At 39.1% G+C, this 15,992-nt stretch overlaps 1 protein-coding gene across 1 annotated transcript in view; it reads left to right on the top strand.

Annotated features, from left to right (window-relative positions):
- Positions 1-15,992, top strand: part of LOC134530691 (thyrotropin-releasing hormone-degrading ectoenzyme-like) — a 36,954-nt gene that overhangs the window by 18,273 nt on the left and 2,689 nt on the right. The window contains exons 10-15 of the mRNA XM_063365769.1: positions 122-305; positions 2,824-3,025; positions 6,010-6,278; positions 7,431-7,564; positions 11,351-11,508; positions 15,603-15,684. Coding sequence (XP_063221839.1) covers positions 122-305; positions 2,824-3,025; positions 6,010-6,278; positions 7,431-7,564; positions 11,351-11,508; positions 15,603-15,649 — 994 coding nt within the window. The 3' untranslated portion in view covers positions 15,650-15,684. The remainder of the gene's footprint in view (positions 1-121; positions 306-2,823; positions 3,026-6,009; positions 6,279-7,430; positions 7,565-11,350; positions 11,509-15,602; positions 15,685-15,992) is intronic.

The following is a 15,992-nucleotide window of genomic DNA, read 5'->3' as shown; positions in this document are numbered from 1 at the left end:
TAAGGACCTGTTGTCCTCGCTGACTGTCGCAGGATGTGTCGGCGAAGGACATGGCCATGTTCTGGGTGGGCAAGGACCTCTTTCCCATGCTCAACGTGGTCAGGGACTGTGTGTTCTGCAGGCAGTTCCAGGTGTTCTCCACCAAGGTCCTGTGGTCGTCGCTGACTCAGCAGGCGAGGAGAGATGCCACCTTGCCACAGGATGTGACGGTGGAGGATGTATCCTCGTCCTGGCTAGGCAAGGACCTCTTCCCTGTGCTGAATGTGGTCAGAGACTACGCCCGTGGGACGGTCACCGTCACACAGGTGAGGACTATCGTCACTCGCTCTCAGCTGGTTCACTCCAATCAGTTACCTGGTGACTTGAATTACTCGCATGTTAGTACCTGGTAACTTCTTTGTTAACTATTAAATCAGCAGGTTTTGCAATTAACCTGGGTGAAATAGTTGTTTTCGCTGGGAGAATATTGAGGCCATTGATAAATAAGTGAATTCGAGTTACTCAAAATGTGGGGGAGGTAAATATGACATTTATTTGAGCATTTTTTTCAGATGATAAAATTTATCATTGTTTATTATTGAAGATTTACCTTTGTTAAAGCACATAACAAACTTAACAGAGATTTTCAAAGACAATTACACTGTGTTTATTGATATTTTGACTATAGTAATTCCCCAAAGTAAATACAATAGGTAAGTCTCATTGTTTCACAGGGAAAACTATTTGTAGTGCCTAATCACTGTTAAATTAATTGATTTCATTAAATCTTATGATATGCTATAATGATGCCCTTCCTTTTAACTACACGGACTCAAATGGAGCAGTTTAACATACCTGAAGTCAAAATTCACTGATTATGAGCAGCTTAAGCTATACCGAATATAAGATATCGAATTACTGATGGTGAACTGCAAATCTTGATTTCTTATTTGATGACAGAATAGACTGAAGATCATGGCAAACTTGAGTAACATATGCCACAGACACACTGAATGAAAGAAGGACATATGGAAATGTAATGTTTGAGCTGTTCACCTCCAACCCATGCGAGTCTCTTGAACACCTTGCCTCTTGCTATGTGTCTGTTAAAGCCCACGACTTCTATAGGCCATATGGTCAGAGGTCTATCACATAGGGCGATACCCTCTCTCGTACACCACGCACTGGCCATTGTTTCAAAAAGCTCAGAATAATTGTGTAATAATTCAGTACAGGGGAGCCATTTCTGGTTGTAACTATGATATAATAATCTGCAACATATAACTTGGTTGGACCGATAAGAAATACCTGGCTGAACCAAGGAGGAAGCAGATGCCACATATAACTAGGCTCGACCAATGAGGAATAAAGGTCTGGAACAAGGAGGAACCAGCTTCTGCATGTATCTTGGCTGGGCTAATGAGAAATACCTGGCTGAACGCAGGAGGAAGCAGTTACTGCATGTAACTTGGTTGGACCAATCAGAAATACCTGGTTGGATCAGGGAGAAAGAAGCTATTACATATAACTTGGCTGGACCAAGGAGGTAGCAGCTACTTCAGGTTGCTCGGTAATATGGCGTTTAGGAAATTGGGCGTGAACAATCAGTGAGAGCATCTAAGGTGGTGTTTACATAAAATTTTAAATCTACAAATCTTTTTCCCTGGAAACACGCGCTCATGGAAATTATTTTTTCGTATGGTTGAAATTGTTGAAGGGATAATATGTATGATGTAAATTAAATACACAAATCTGTTTGCAGTATGTACGAACAAATATATTCCCGCACAGTCGTTTTGCTACATGAACCCAGACTGACGGTGCTTAAGGTTGAGTCGGTATATGGGTGGTTGGTTATTGATATTCATTCCTCTTCCGCACCACATGTTATAACGATAACGTCAATACAAGCAGTATCCCATTTTCTATGTTCGAATCGAATTTTGAATCGATAATCAAATTATTCACAATTACCGAATATTTTTTTAATCGAGTTTAAACATACAGTGGCGATGTATTTTTGTAACCAAGAAAATAGTTTTGTTAATCACCAAAATTATATATTTTAAAAATACAGTATTTATAGTAATTCTTAATCAATATCGCAGGTTATTATTTCGTACAAGTAAAAAATAAGATTTTTACTACGTTGCAGGAAACAAACCCAAGTTTCTCAACAAAACTAATTGGCTTCATAGGAATATGTCACACTATTCAAATTTTGACGTGATAACGTCTTATAAATCGATGAACGCCGGCTGCACGCACGAAAAAACATTACGCATTGTCACGTTCCGCCTGAGCCGAGCGTGCAAGAACCGGCCAACCACCGTGCGAGAAAATCTTCTATAATATCAAACAGGTTAAGGCGGGCTTTTTAAAAGCAGCAATTTAAAAATTTTGATTTATCTATCCAATTTCGTCATTTCAAATTAACAATTTATTGACATTGATTTGATTTGAGTTTATTTCTATAACTAATTGTTCGTGATTATATTTAAACAAATTATTTAAATTAAATTTGGAAAAACTGTAAATAATACTTGAAAATTAAAAAAAGTATGCAATTTTTCATCAATGTTTTCTTATGACATTATCACGTAAAATTATCGCCCGTAAACCGACTGTACAGACAACCACCCTTTTTTTATTAACGTGTTACACTTACTGTATGTATTGGTAACGAATAATAATAAAAAAAATTGATTTGAAATTCGGAATAAAATTTAGAATTTTTCAAGAATACTCGCCGACCTCTGATTACTAGTGAAATAAAGTTGAAAGTTAAACACGCTTACAGGGTATGTATGTAGCTGCTGATGGTCATGCGATGCTTGTTTGCAGCATGTCCTCGGATGCAAGGAGTCTCGCTGCGCCTCTGATGGAGGAGACAGCCTCTGGTACATTCCTGTCTCGTTCCTCGCCCCAGGAGACAGCGACGTCTCCACCGCCGGGGCGCGCCACTGGCTGAGGAGACAGAGGGAGATGACCGTGGACGAACAGCTGCGTCCTGAACAGTTCCTGGTGGCGGATCCCTCTGGAACAGGTTCCCACTCAATGGGGACGTGAGGTCCTGCACTTGCAGTCCGTCCATAGAACAAGGAGGGAGATATAGAAGTGCGACTCTTACATTGGAAACGGAAACCACGTTTCGCGCGACATGTGACGCTATCTGTTGGGTGGGCCCATAACTACTAGCAAAAAAAAAACTCGGGATATTGTTTCTAGTTCAAAGTTAGTAATGTTAAATTGACGACTAATTTCTTGGGGAAAAAATTATTTCAACTGTGCGAAGAACACTTAATGTTGTTTTGTGATAAAAAGGTCATGCTACATATAATTGACTAGGATATGCAAACATTTCTTATTTCCACACCACGAAATATGTACCTACCGAAATAGAGTCAATAAATTTTCACTGGTTTGTTTGCCTGATAATGCCTTAAGCATTTATTCTCACAGTCAATGTGGCTATGTTAGCAATATATTGTGAAAGCCACCATCTAGCGGACGAGCCCAAAACTACTTCGAAAATATAGGTCTTAGTTTCGACAATTACAGTTCCTCCCCCCATGAGTCCGTTGCCCGACTTCTCTGGGTGGCTGAGGAGTCCAAGGGAGAGAGAGACAGAGATACAGATAGAGAGAGGTAGAGAGAGAGGAAGAGAGAGGAAGAGAGAGGCATGGTCCCGTACCGGCCAGTGGTCTTGGGGGGGGGGGGGGGGCTTGCTCCTGACGTCACTGTCTGTCACGCGGTACGCTGATGGCGCTCGGTGGCACAGATGATGGGATGGGTTTCCTCGGCCCCTCTTTGAAGCCAGCTGCTGTTGGTTCTGGCCCCACGTTGAAACTGCTCATTTGTGTTTCACCACGACTGCACAGACACAGCGCGTGAGAGACACGGTGATCTAACAAATGGTGAGGACCCGATGTGGCCTGGCATAATCCAAAACTATTGGAGCATTGTCTATCACAGAGCGCGCCGCGATGAGATGAGAGTGGAGCTCAGATGGAACGAATTTGGTAGAAGGAATGGAAGTACCCCGATAAAAGCCCACAACATCAATGCAACGCGTGTTGATTTGATCTCTCCCGAGTGGAGGTTCATGGGACCGAAGAGGTGGGTCTCCCTGTCCCAATCCTTTCTGATCGCAACCCTCACAGATTAAAATGACGCTTTCTGGGAGAAAAAAACAGTGGAAACACAAGCATTTCGTCCCTTTTCAAGAGCCTCTGGACCAGCCACTGGTCGCGACATTGACATTATATACACATTCCTATTAGAAGATTTAAATCGCCAGGAGCGTACGCAGATATTACATTCGGTGGGTCGGGATGGGGGTTATAGAACCACTTTGCCAGCTGTTTGCTTTCAAATTTTATTTTATTGGCACCAATATCTCCCCATGCTTTCCCCTGCGTACGACCCCTGAACATAACATTACCTAGTGTTCACCTGAGAGTTAGCCGTTTTTAAACTATAGGTTAAGTTTACTAATACAGTGATGAAATATTTAAATCTTATGTTAGTAACATACTTCAAATGATTCCAAAAATTTGACTGCGAAGTGAGGTTTAGCAGTCCTATGGCTAAGCTTGATGAACGAATGGATAAAAGAAATGGACGGTCTGGTGGTAAAGAGTAACAAATTTGATTTAAAATGTTTTTATTTCAACTTATTAAAAATGAAATAGCTCGAATATTAAAGAAATAAGAATTCTCAAATTTGTATCAATGAACTACGTACAATGTCAGTATTGCACGAGTACTAAGCCTTGAATTTTATATAAAGGTGTAACTTAATACATTTTTTGTTCCTCCTGTAAAAGTAAATATATTTACGTGTTACCTGTTACTGCCAGACCGTCGAAACTATATTCAGCACAGTATTAAACGTTACGTTTACAATGTACAAAAGAAGATGGAAGCAATTACTAATCAAAAATATTAATAAACTAAATGTAGACACTAACAAACTCCTCATGTCCTTTGAAGTGGTCTGAATAAACAATTTTGTATTCTTGTTAGTAACTGTTGCTAGTTTCACTAATCCATCTGTTAATTAGATGTGAATTATCCTAAATGGTTACTGGTTTACATACTGGTAAAATAGTTATTTCTGATTTAAATTTTAAAACATCTCCGGTTCATGCTTGGCATAGCTGGAAGGAAGGAATTTGCTAATATGTACTAATGTCAACTACACCCACATCCGATTTGGATTCGGACCTAAGACCCCTGACTCGAAGGATATGAACGCTGACCTCTGCAGCACAGGGGCCAAAGGCAGTACGCAGCTTCCACGATCCACAAGGCCAGTGTCGGGCTTCACGAAAGTAAAATCACTGAAGAAATTGAAGTAGCTTTGTTTCTGGGTTGTAACCGCGTCCTTGGCGAATAATTCACCGACGTTTTGGTCGACATTGCAGTCGCCATCATCAGGGAGCAGTTACCTCAAGTTGAGGTAACTGCTCCCAGATTATGGTGACTGCAATGTCGACCGAAACGTCGGTGAATTTATTCTCCAAGGACGCGGCTACAACCCAGAAGCCAAGCTACTTCTGAAAATGGCCGTGAAAGCCTGCGAAGAATAATTCACTGCAGAAATTGTTTCCATTATATGGCGTGTTAACATGATGTGAAGGTTTTGGTAAATCACTGCTTCCCAGCTGTGGCCGTTAGAGATTTCCCCCATTTGACACCATTTTTTATCACAAGCATGTTCGAAGTGCTAAAACCCGGTTATTTTCGGGACAACTAGTTCTAGCATACAACATAGAGGGTGCAATAGATAATTCTCGGCACTTCTCTTTCAGGAGAGAGGAAAACCATAATTTATTTTTTAAACACGCAATCACAATTGTAGGAGACCTCCCAATGTGTATAATTTGTGTTGGGTTGAACTCCAATCATGTTTCTTGGCAGATATGTTCAAAGTGAGCTAAGACCCTGTTATTTTCGGGACAACAGTTGCAGCTGAACACGGCCTAGTGCTGATAGTCTTGATTGTTGGTGATCCTCCCTCGACAGGTATGTTCATGGTTAACTACGACCCCACCAACTGGGCCCTGCTGGCGGAAGCCCTCCACAGGAAGGTGCTGCCAGTGGCCGTGAGGACCAAACTGCTGCGAGACTCTTGGAACCTGGCGTTCGCCGGCGAACTCAACTTCAACACCGCCATGAACATGACCTTGTTCCTCGAGGACGAGACTGAGCATGATGTGTGGGACGTCATGTTCAGTATGTTCCACCACATCGACCGATTACTTGACGGATCCAGAGCAGGCGACAAGCTCAAGGTGTTGCAACTTGAAACCAAGTTGCCATTACACAACTACATATACTACTGATTCCGCAAATATGAAGTCTTTTACGGATCTTATTCAATTAATAAACTAATGTAAAGATCAGATGTTTTGAAGCAGAAGCTTGTCTTTCCGATGAGTGAACTACTCCCAAAGATGTTAAAAGCTATCATATAACTGAATGATTATGGTTGTACCAGTAAATTATTTAAAATTCTTTGCATGACTGAAGGTTTAGTTTATTCTATGGATTTTTTTTTTTTATGACAATGGAGACATAAAATTTCGCAAACAAATTTTAGTGTTTATTGTTTGTTGCGCAATGGAAAGTAAAGAAAAAATATGTAAAATTTTCCGTAGTTAAGCTCATAATATGTATTGTAAATTTTGTTTGGATATTGAAGTCAGCCACCAATTAAAAAATGTTTTACTAGACCCTTAAAGGTCGATTCATTTAACGTTGTGAAATAACTATCTGTAAAGATAATACTCATAAATGATGTATAACATAAATGATGAAGAGATTAGATGATATTATCTTTGAAACATTTGTGCAATGGGAGTGCATGACTTGATGTAAGCTTTTGGACATACGCCATTGCTAAGCACATGTATGTCGCTGTTTCTGTTTTGGAAAACTATTGTGTTTGTTTCGTCTTTTCGTTTTGTTGTTGTTGTTTTGTCTCGTTTCAACTGTTGTAATGGCTTGATTCAGTTTTGGAAAACTATTGTGTTTGTTTCGTCTTTTCGTTTTGTTGTGTTTTTGTCTCGTTTCAACTGTTGTGCTTAATTTTTTTGGGGTTCAATTCATCATTTTTGGTTTGTTTTTTTCGTTCTCTTAGTCCATTTTTCTTTGTTTTTCTTTGTTATGGAATATTATGTGGTGTATACATCCTGTTGACAACAGCAATTTTTGCTTAATTTGTGTCTTTGTCTTTTGTTTTTTTGTGGTTTTCTTCTACAGACATACATGTGCTTAGCAATGGATTAGGCCTATGTCCAAAAGCTTACATCAAGTCAGATTAGATGATGGTAATTCATAGCAACGTTGTATGTCACTGTCACACCAAATGACCATGTTATTTGAGTAGGTAACTCACCAGCAGAAGAACCAAGAGGTGTGCAGTGATGTTCTTTGGTTCACAGTGGTACGTGTCAGGTCTGGCGGCCAGGCCTGGTACACGGTCTGGCCTTCTGAACTGCATGGGGCATGGCGGTCCCGAGGAAACACAACCAGATGACTGGGCCAGAAGAGGGAAGGTGCCATCTGGGCTTCAAGCGTGAGTAGATCTGTACAGCATACAGCGAGAACTATCCATACGTAGAGACCGGAAAAATTCGCGAATTCATTTCGCGATAGGCTAAAATAAAAATAGTTATACCTCAGTGCTGCCTCTGCTATCGGCTCACAACTCACCTGGATGACTCTGGGCCGATGAGAAACACCCGACCAAAGCTTTATCGAATCTCAGGCTGCTACGCTGGGACGTCTCACAAGACAGCAGCCAATGAGTGGGTGACATTTGACCGAGTGTACGTATAACTATGGAGTTCATCCTAGAGATCATTGAACCCGCGAATTTTTCCGGTGTCTACCCATATGTTCTTTAAATGATTCATGCAATTGGGAATTTTGATTCAAATATTATTTCTTGTACGTATGACATTGCAGTTTTGTACCATTTGTCACGGAAAGAAAAATCTAAGAACGCAAGCTTGTTTTCATTTCATTTCTTGATTTCCGTTCTTGAATTTTTTTTCCATGACAAACAGTACAATACTTAGAGACCTCAAAAATTCGCGGGTTCATTTCGTGTTATGCTAAAATTCAAATAATTATACTTTAGTGCTGCTTCTGTCATTGGTTCACTGTTAATCTGGAGGAATGAGGGCCAATTAGAGATAGAGTAAGATGGGGCAAAAATCCGCGTGGGGCAAAGGTCCTATCTTGGAATATTTCGTATAAATGAAAACTGTTGGCAACATTGACACAGTCAAGAAAAGTGTCGCCATTGTGGTCGTTTATTGCCATGTGTGTCGTGCCAGTGTATAACACCTAGCGAACATAATGAGGTAAGAACTAATTTACTATAATCTGATGTAATTTTGCAGCAATACAAAACAATGTATGTCGCCGGGAACAACGATCGGGAAGGATTTATGAAACCACAGTAAGAAAGTGTGCTTCTTTGTGGTTACTGTGCATTGGCATTAGTAGAGATTGTCCAACACAGGTAGCAGCAGGAGTCGCGCACAGGCCAGACTGCGCTCTGGGGCAAGCATCCGCAACTAATGACGGGGTAAAGATCCGCACATGTTTCATGCGGATCTTTGCCCCTCGCCCGTGTATGCTTAACATAGGCCTACATAAATTAAATTGTTTAAAATAATGTTTTAATTTGAAGTCTCAGCCTCTCTAATGCTCAATATTTTGCTGTGGGTTTAGGCTCTTGGAAGAAAATGTTTTGGCAATGTAAATGGTCATTGCATTCCTTTCTTTTTCATTGAAATATCCACATATTTAACTTTACTAACTATTGCAATGCGTTCTGACTCGGGTTATGTAAATTGTAGCCTTTTTATGCAATGGCTTCGTCACTTTCAGGAAAAGGTGCGATCTGACATTGATCATTCTGTATTGCTTCTGCTGGATAATCATTCGTGACGTCGCTAGAAGAAATTAACTTCTGCCGTGACCATAGCATACATTTGCTGACACTTCCAACCCACAGTAGCCAAAAAATTCAACCAATTTACAGAAGCTTTTTCGGACCACTGAAAGCTTTCTATGCTGATGAATGCAACAAATGGTTAGTGACACATCCTGGAAGAAACATAACTCCCTACCAGTTATGTGAATTGTTCGGTAAAGCTTATGAAATGTGTGCAACATTAGAGAAAGCAGGAAATGCTTTTAGAGCATGTGGGATCTGGCCTATCAATTCTGATGTATTCACGGACAAAGACTTTCTTCCTTCTAGTGTAACTGATTTCGCACAAAATAGTGAACGTTGTAGTGAAGAACGTGGAGATAACAGAGCAGAATCTTCTCAAGTGGACAAAGAAGTTGACTCAGAACAGTCAACGTGTCAAACTCAAGATATTCGTAGGTCAGTTCCTAATGTGGACGATCCTAATCCTGTGACTCCTCCCTACACGTGTGAACCATCAATAGTCTTAGACATAAACAAGCCAGGTTGCTCAGGCGCTAAAGCTAGAACTCAGTTTCACCAAAAGAAATCCTTCCAATGCTAAAGAGGTCTGAGCAAACAAAACGGAATAAAAGAAGCAAACATTCTGAAATAATATCCAGTTCACCATACAAGAATAAATTGCTTGAACATCTGAAAGAAAATGAGAAAAAAATGGCTGATAAAGACGAGCGAAGGAAAAAAAACGTTTTGGAGTGAAGAAAGGAGGTGTTAAACAAGTAAAATCAGCCATTCAGTCAGACAAAATACAGTGCCCAGGCTGTGAGGCACCCACCTAACGAGGACTGGATCCAGTGTACTTCATGTGAGGCATGGTGGCACGAAAACTGTAGTGCATATGAGGACACACTAAACTTGGTGTGTGATTTGTGTCAATGAAGCTCCAGAATTGAATCTGTCTGTAAACTACTAGATAAATGTTGTATGTGTCCCTTCACTATGCCAATGCTGTAACTGCATCTGTTCAATTTTTTATTTTATTTTATGCCAAGACATAAATGGGAAAAAATGATATTTTGCATACATTGTGTAAGTTTAAGTTATCTAATTTCTACTATGTCTACTATCGTTAGTCTATTGCCATTGGGTTTCTTTAACTTTTCATTGGTTTATTTAATTTCAAATTTGTAGAGCTAGAATATTTTTAATTTTCTATTTAAATATATATTTTAAGAAAGTTAGAATTTTATTTTTAAATTTGACATTGGTTTATATATATTTAAGCAATATTTTCAAATTTATGAATTATTTTGTCTATTTAGATTTTTGGACTCTTTGTGTGATTTTGTAATTTCCTGTTTACAACTACCAATGTGGTGATATTTTACAATAAGCATATTATAATAAATCTAATGTTTTCCTGTAGATAATAAGTGTTGATCGCTGTGGGTTTATATGTTGAAATGTGCGGGTATTTGCCCCACTCAATTCGGATCTTTGCCCCACTAGTGGGGCAAAGATCCGGATTTGCACATCTATCGATACTTGTAACTTATGAAATAATGCACTTGTTTTCCTACAGTTGTGAATATAACTGAATAACATTAATGTGTGTGTATTCCGGAAATGAAGAGAAAAACATCCTCCTGCTATTTGGACAGTCAGAATATCAATTTAAACCTTAAGTGCGGAGCTTTGCCCCATCTTACTCTACTCACTCATAGAAGTGTCGAATCACAGGCCACCCAGTCGAGAAGACTCACAAGTCAGCAGCCAATGAACAGTTGGCATTTGCCCGAATGTGTAGAGGAATTTGGAGTCTATCCTGGAGGTCTTGAACCCCCGAATTTTTCCGGTCTCTAACAATACTGCAATGGCGTATGTCCGAGAAATCGTATTAAATCGAGAACTATCCATGTATAACAGTCATTAAATGGTAGCTTTAAACCTGTTCATTCTATGTTCCTTGATTAGTTTTGCTTTTGTGGTTAAAAACGTGAAAAGTAATTATTAATAATTAGGGACCGGAAAAATTCGAGAGTTCAATGGCCTATAGGATGAACTCCATAGTTCTACGTACACTCGGTGAAATGTCACCCACTCATTGGCTGCTGTCTTGTGAGACGTCCCAACGTAGCAGCCTGTGATTCGATAAAGCTATTTTCGGGTGTTTATCATTGGCCCAGAGTCATCCATGTGAGCTGTGAGCCAATAGCAGAGGCAGCACTGAGGTATAACTATTTGTATTTTAGCTATCGCGAAATGAATTCTCGAATTTTTCCGGTCTCTATTAATAATGAATCAAACTATACCAAGAGATTGAAAATATGAAAAGTTATTTTGATGAATACATCACGTATCTTGTTTTAATGAAACTTGGAGTTTATGTAAATAGCGAGAATTTTTCTGTTACAGTGATACAATGTGCAACATCTTAATTACATCAGACTTGGCAGAATTCCAAAGAGCCCTCATGAAGATATTTATGCAACTGAGGAGTTCTGGATCGAAATTCCATGAAAGTGTTGTAAGCTGTTTTCCGGTTGTATTAACGACAAAGAAAAAATTACCAGGCAAGTGGGTTTTTAAGATATACAGTTGTAACTTCAAATATTTGACAAATATGCGATGTTATACCTACTTTGTTGGTATAGTACAAAAACTACGAATATAATATAATTTTTTTTTATTTAAAGAATATATTAAAATAGTTAAATATATTAAAAGGCAGCATATGTTGACATTATACAATTAACTCAGGTGAAACTGTTGTTTATTTGTTATTCAAAAATTAATTTTCCAATATTGGAAATGATATATTTCTACATTTACGCTTCACTAAAAATAAGCACAGCTAAGGATTATGGCTTGAGGTAAGCTTTTGGACATACTCCATTGCTTAGCACATGTATGTCTGTAGAAGTAAACTACAAAAAAACACAAATGACAAAAAACACAAATTAAGCATAAAATTGCTGTTGTCAGGATTTAACGCCACACGATACTCCACAACAGGAATAAGGTCAACAAACAAAGAAAAACAAAGAATAATGGACTAACAAAACGAACACTTCGATTTTTTTTTAAATTTTTTCAAGAGTAAAAACGGGAAAATTTCTTCCAAAAAGGGAATTTTTCCCCACAAATTAGGGATTTTTTTTGTTTTTAGGAATTTTGGTCATTTTTGAGGAATTTTCGAGGAAATTTGACACCAAGATGGCCGCCGTGTTGTCACAATCCGCAATCTCCACCCACAGCCCGAAGCCTGTGCCAGAATCTACTGTAGTACACTACTTACGGCGCTTTGGACCGTCTACCGCAGGTTGCTGGAGGCGGCGCTGCTGCGAGACGACCCCGTGTTGACAGACGATGACGTCATCCGGCTGCTGGCTGGAGTCTCCCGCCGCCGCGTCGGCCGCCAGACGGCGCTGCTGTTCCTGGAGCGGCTGTCTCGCCTGTGAGCCCTCCTCGCTCCAGGACCAGGGGTGTGCAACACGGGAATCCTTCTTTTCACAGACGAGAGAGCCAAACGTCCGATCGTGCATCTTCGGTTTTTTTTGTTCATTGTAAATAAATATGGCGGTGTTGATAAAAGGATACTAATGGTCAATTAGTAGGGACCGGAAAAATTCGCGGGTTCAATGACCTGTAGGATGAACTCCATAGTTCTACGTAAACTCGGTCAAATGTCACCCACTCATTGGCTGCTGTCTTGCGAGACGTCCCAACGTAGCAGCCTGTGATTCGATAAAGCTTTGGTTGGGCGTTTCTCATTGGCCCAGAGTCATCCAGGTGAGTTGTGAGCCAATAGCAGAGGCAGCACTGAGGTATAACTATTTGTATTTTAGCCTATCACGAAATGAATTTGCGAATTTATTCCGGTCTCCATTAATTTGGTTAGGTTAGCTACATTATAAATACTTTAAAGCATTGTGAACGGTCGATTTGGTTAGGATAGCTACATAAAAGATACGGAAAAAAAGCATGAACTTCGGGGAACTTCGGGTTTCGGCTGTCTCGTCTGTGAAAAGAAGGCTTCCCGTCCAACACGCCAGGGCTGCAGGCCCGCGTTGGAAATCTTGCGTGCGATCGTGGGCCTCACCTAAGTAACAGGCCAACATCTTGTCCAGTCAAAATAGACATTTCAAATAACAAAAATTCCCGACATAGCTGAATTTTGGTAGAGACCTTGGGTACACCAGTAGAAATAAAGTTCCAAAAAGTCCCCATAGATCCCATGTGTGCTAAAAAAAGTTATTCATGGCCAAAGGTCAAATTTTTCTGTTTTTTTTTTCTCTCAAAAAACTGTAATTTTTATCAAAACAAATTTTAAGCACACATGGGATCTATGGGGATTTTTCGCACTTTATTTCTACTGATGTACCCAAGATCTCTACCAAAATTCAGCTCTGTCTGATTTTTGTTATTTGATCACCATTTTAGTGCCTCTTTTAACCAGACTATTCTACGTATATCCTGCAAATAAAACAAAGGTTTTATAATTTTAATTGCGTGATTTTTTATTTTAGAATGAAACAAAAGGTTTACAAACGTCATAATAAACAGAACAATCGAAATTTTGAAGAGAACCACTCAACATTGTCAGTTTTATAATTAATGATTACCAAACGACAAAAAAAAATTAAACTAAAGACAAACTGAATGTAATATCGAATTGAAATATATATTTTTTTAAACGGGTAACATTTCTTACAATTTTAACATTTTTATTTTGTTCAAAATTTTTTTCACGGACTGCCTTGCATGCTGTTTGTTGGATATCCCTGCTCCAGAACATTCCTCGAAGGTCCGCGGACCAATATGTAGAGACCTGAAAAATTCGCGGATTCATTTCATGTTATGCTAAAATACAAATAATTATACCTTAGTGCTGCTTCTGCCATTGGTTCACTGTTAATCTGGAGGACTGAGGGCCAATTAGAGACCCATCACTCATAGAAGCGTCGAATCACAGGCCACACAATCGAGATGACTCACAAGTCAGCAGCCAATGAACAGTTGGCATTTGCGCGAGTGTGTAGTGGATATTGGAGTCTATCCTGGAGGTCATTGAACCCGCGATTTTTTCAGGTCTCTACCAATTCGTTAGTATTTCCATACACTTACTGAGACAGTGCCGCAGAGGAATGCTGAACTTTACTTTGTTTGGAGATTGCGTCGGTCTGCGGTCTGATTCCGCACTGGCAGAAAATATGTGGTTCGAGAGTGAAACTTCTTTAGAGCCTTGTGTGGTAAGGTTAATCAAGGCGATGATCCATCAGACCGTAACAAAAATAAATTTGTTGTCTGTAAAGTCGGTTTACGGACGATAGTTTAACGTGACAAAGTCATAACAAAACATTGATGAAATGATTGCATACTTTATGAATAAAATTGAATACTTGTTATTTTAATAATAAAAGAATAAATACTTGAAATTATACTAGTAATCAGATTTTTAAAATGCAAGAATAATTAACCTTTATTGCCGAAATTGTTGTTGTAATAAGCAATGAAAACCACATTAACTTTTCACTTCACTTTATAAACAGTCGAGTGGAAGAGAGATAGATGCGGCGCAAGCGTACAATGAGCGTAACGGGACACAGCGTAACGGAACAATGTGCGTAACGGGACACTTTTTCGTGCGTGCAGCCGGCGTTCATCGATTTATTAGACGTTGTCACGTCAAAAGTGCAGAGATCAGTAGTGGGGCGCTCGATTGTGGAGAGGGAGGATTTATACTGAGCGCCCCATTCCCTCACTCTCAGGAAAGCGTTGGAGAATTGACGCTACAGCGCTGCAACTTCCGTTGTGCTGAAGACGACATGATGGCAGGAACATATTATGCAGAATTCATTTAGTTGGGTCGCGGGTGATGGTTGTAGGCGGGGGGGGGGGGGGGTGTTGAGGTGATATAACCTCTTTCTTTGCCCGCTTTTTTACTTTCAAATTCTTAAATTCCTTCCCTTTGTTACTGGCAATAATATATATTTTTTTTAGGATTTCTTACGATTTCTTGGGTGGGGGTGGATATAGCCTCTGCATGATTGTAGTTAGTATGTTATTGTAATTTTTATTGTAAAGTTTTATCGTTCAAGTGAATTATTGAATATTTTGTGTTTTTAAATCTGTATCTAATACTATTTTTTACAGTCTCCAGTTTGTATAGTATATTCAGTATAAACTTGTATAGTCGTGAATGGAGCGAGGTACAAGACAGTAAAATTATATAAATAGATAAAATCATCGTAGATAAACTAACAAGGCAACTGAAACACACAACATGCTACTATTTGAGTGTCTGAGACTCGTGTATTCTCGATTCAGAATAGTCTCGACAAGCTTTTGGCTAATAAGTCGACAAGAAATGAGTAGTTTTGTAGCGGTTAGAATACATATTTTTAAGTTGTGATTGTTCAGTATTATTTGAAATACACATTGGTTACCTTATTTACTAATGTTTTAATTTCTCTTATGCAATCATTGTATATAAAAAATAGTTAATACATGCATGAGTAACACACATTGTATAATGAAATAGATTTTTAGGATAAATGTTATGAGCTCATAGATTAAGTATACATTTACCTGTAAACAATGCAGAGGCATCAGGTAACTCTATACCAATACTTACAATGTATAACCAAGTTTTTAATATTTTCAGTTATGAAGGGAAACCAGACCTGTGGCGGGACATTGTGCGATCAGTGACGTCATCTTTCACTTCTGAAGAAGGACTGGAAATGGTAACGTAAACGAGTTCAGATTTATGTGCTATTGAATGTTAATACCAAAGTACAAAAAAGGGCGACCATGTTATCTAAAAATTGAGTTTTTACGTAGTTTTATTTGTATACCAATCTGCATCTTTACATATTAAGAATAACCTGCTTTATACGCAACAAGTGGGCCATATTTCAGGAATAACTGTTTTATACTTTCTTTCCGTAACTAAGATTTACAACTTGAAGAAATGATCTTAAGGGGGGAAAAAGGCAAATAGGTCTGCTGCCATTATTGATTTTACTGTCACCACAGTAATTGTATACATAAA

The sequence above is a fragment of the Bacillus rossius genome, chromosome 1 (assembly GCF_032445375.1).
Source record: "Bacillus rossius redtenbacheri isolate Brsri chromosome 1, Brsri_v3, whole genome shotgun sequence".
NCBI lineage: Eukaryota > Metazoa > Arthropoda > Insecta > Phasmatodea > Bacillidae > Bacillus > Bacillus rossius.
Note: the sequence above shows the minus strand (reverse complement) of the source record. Positions and strands in the feature narration are given on the sequence as shown.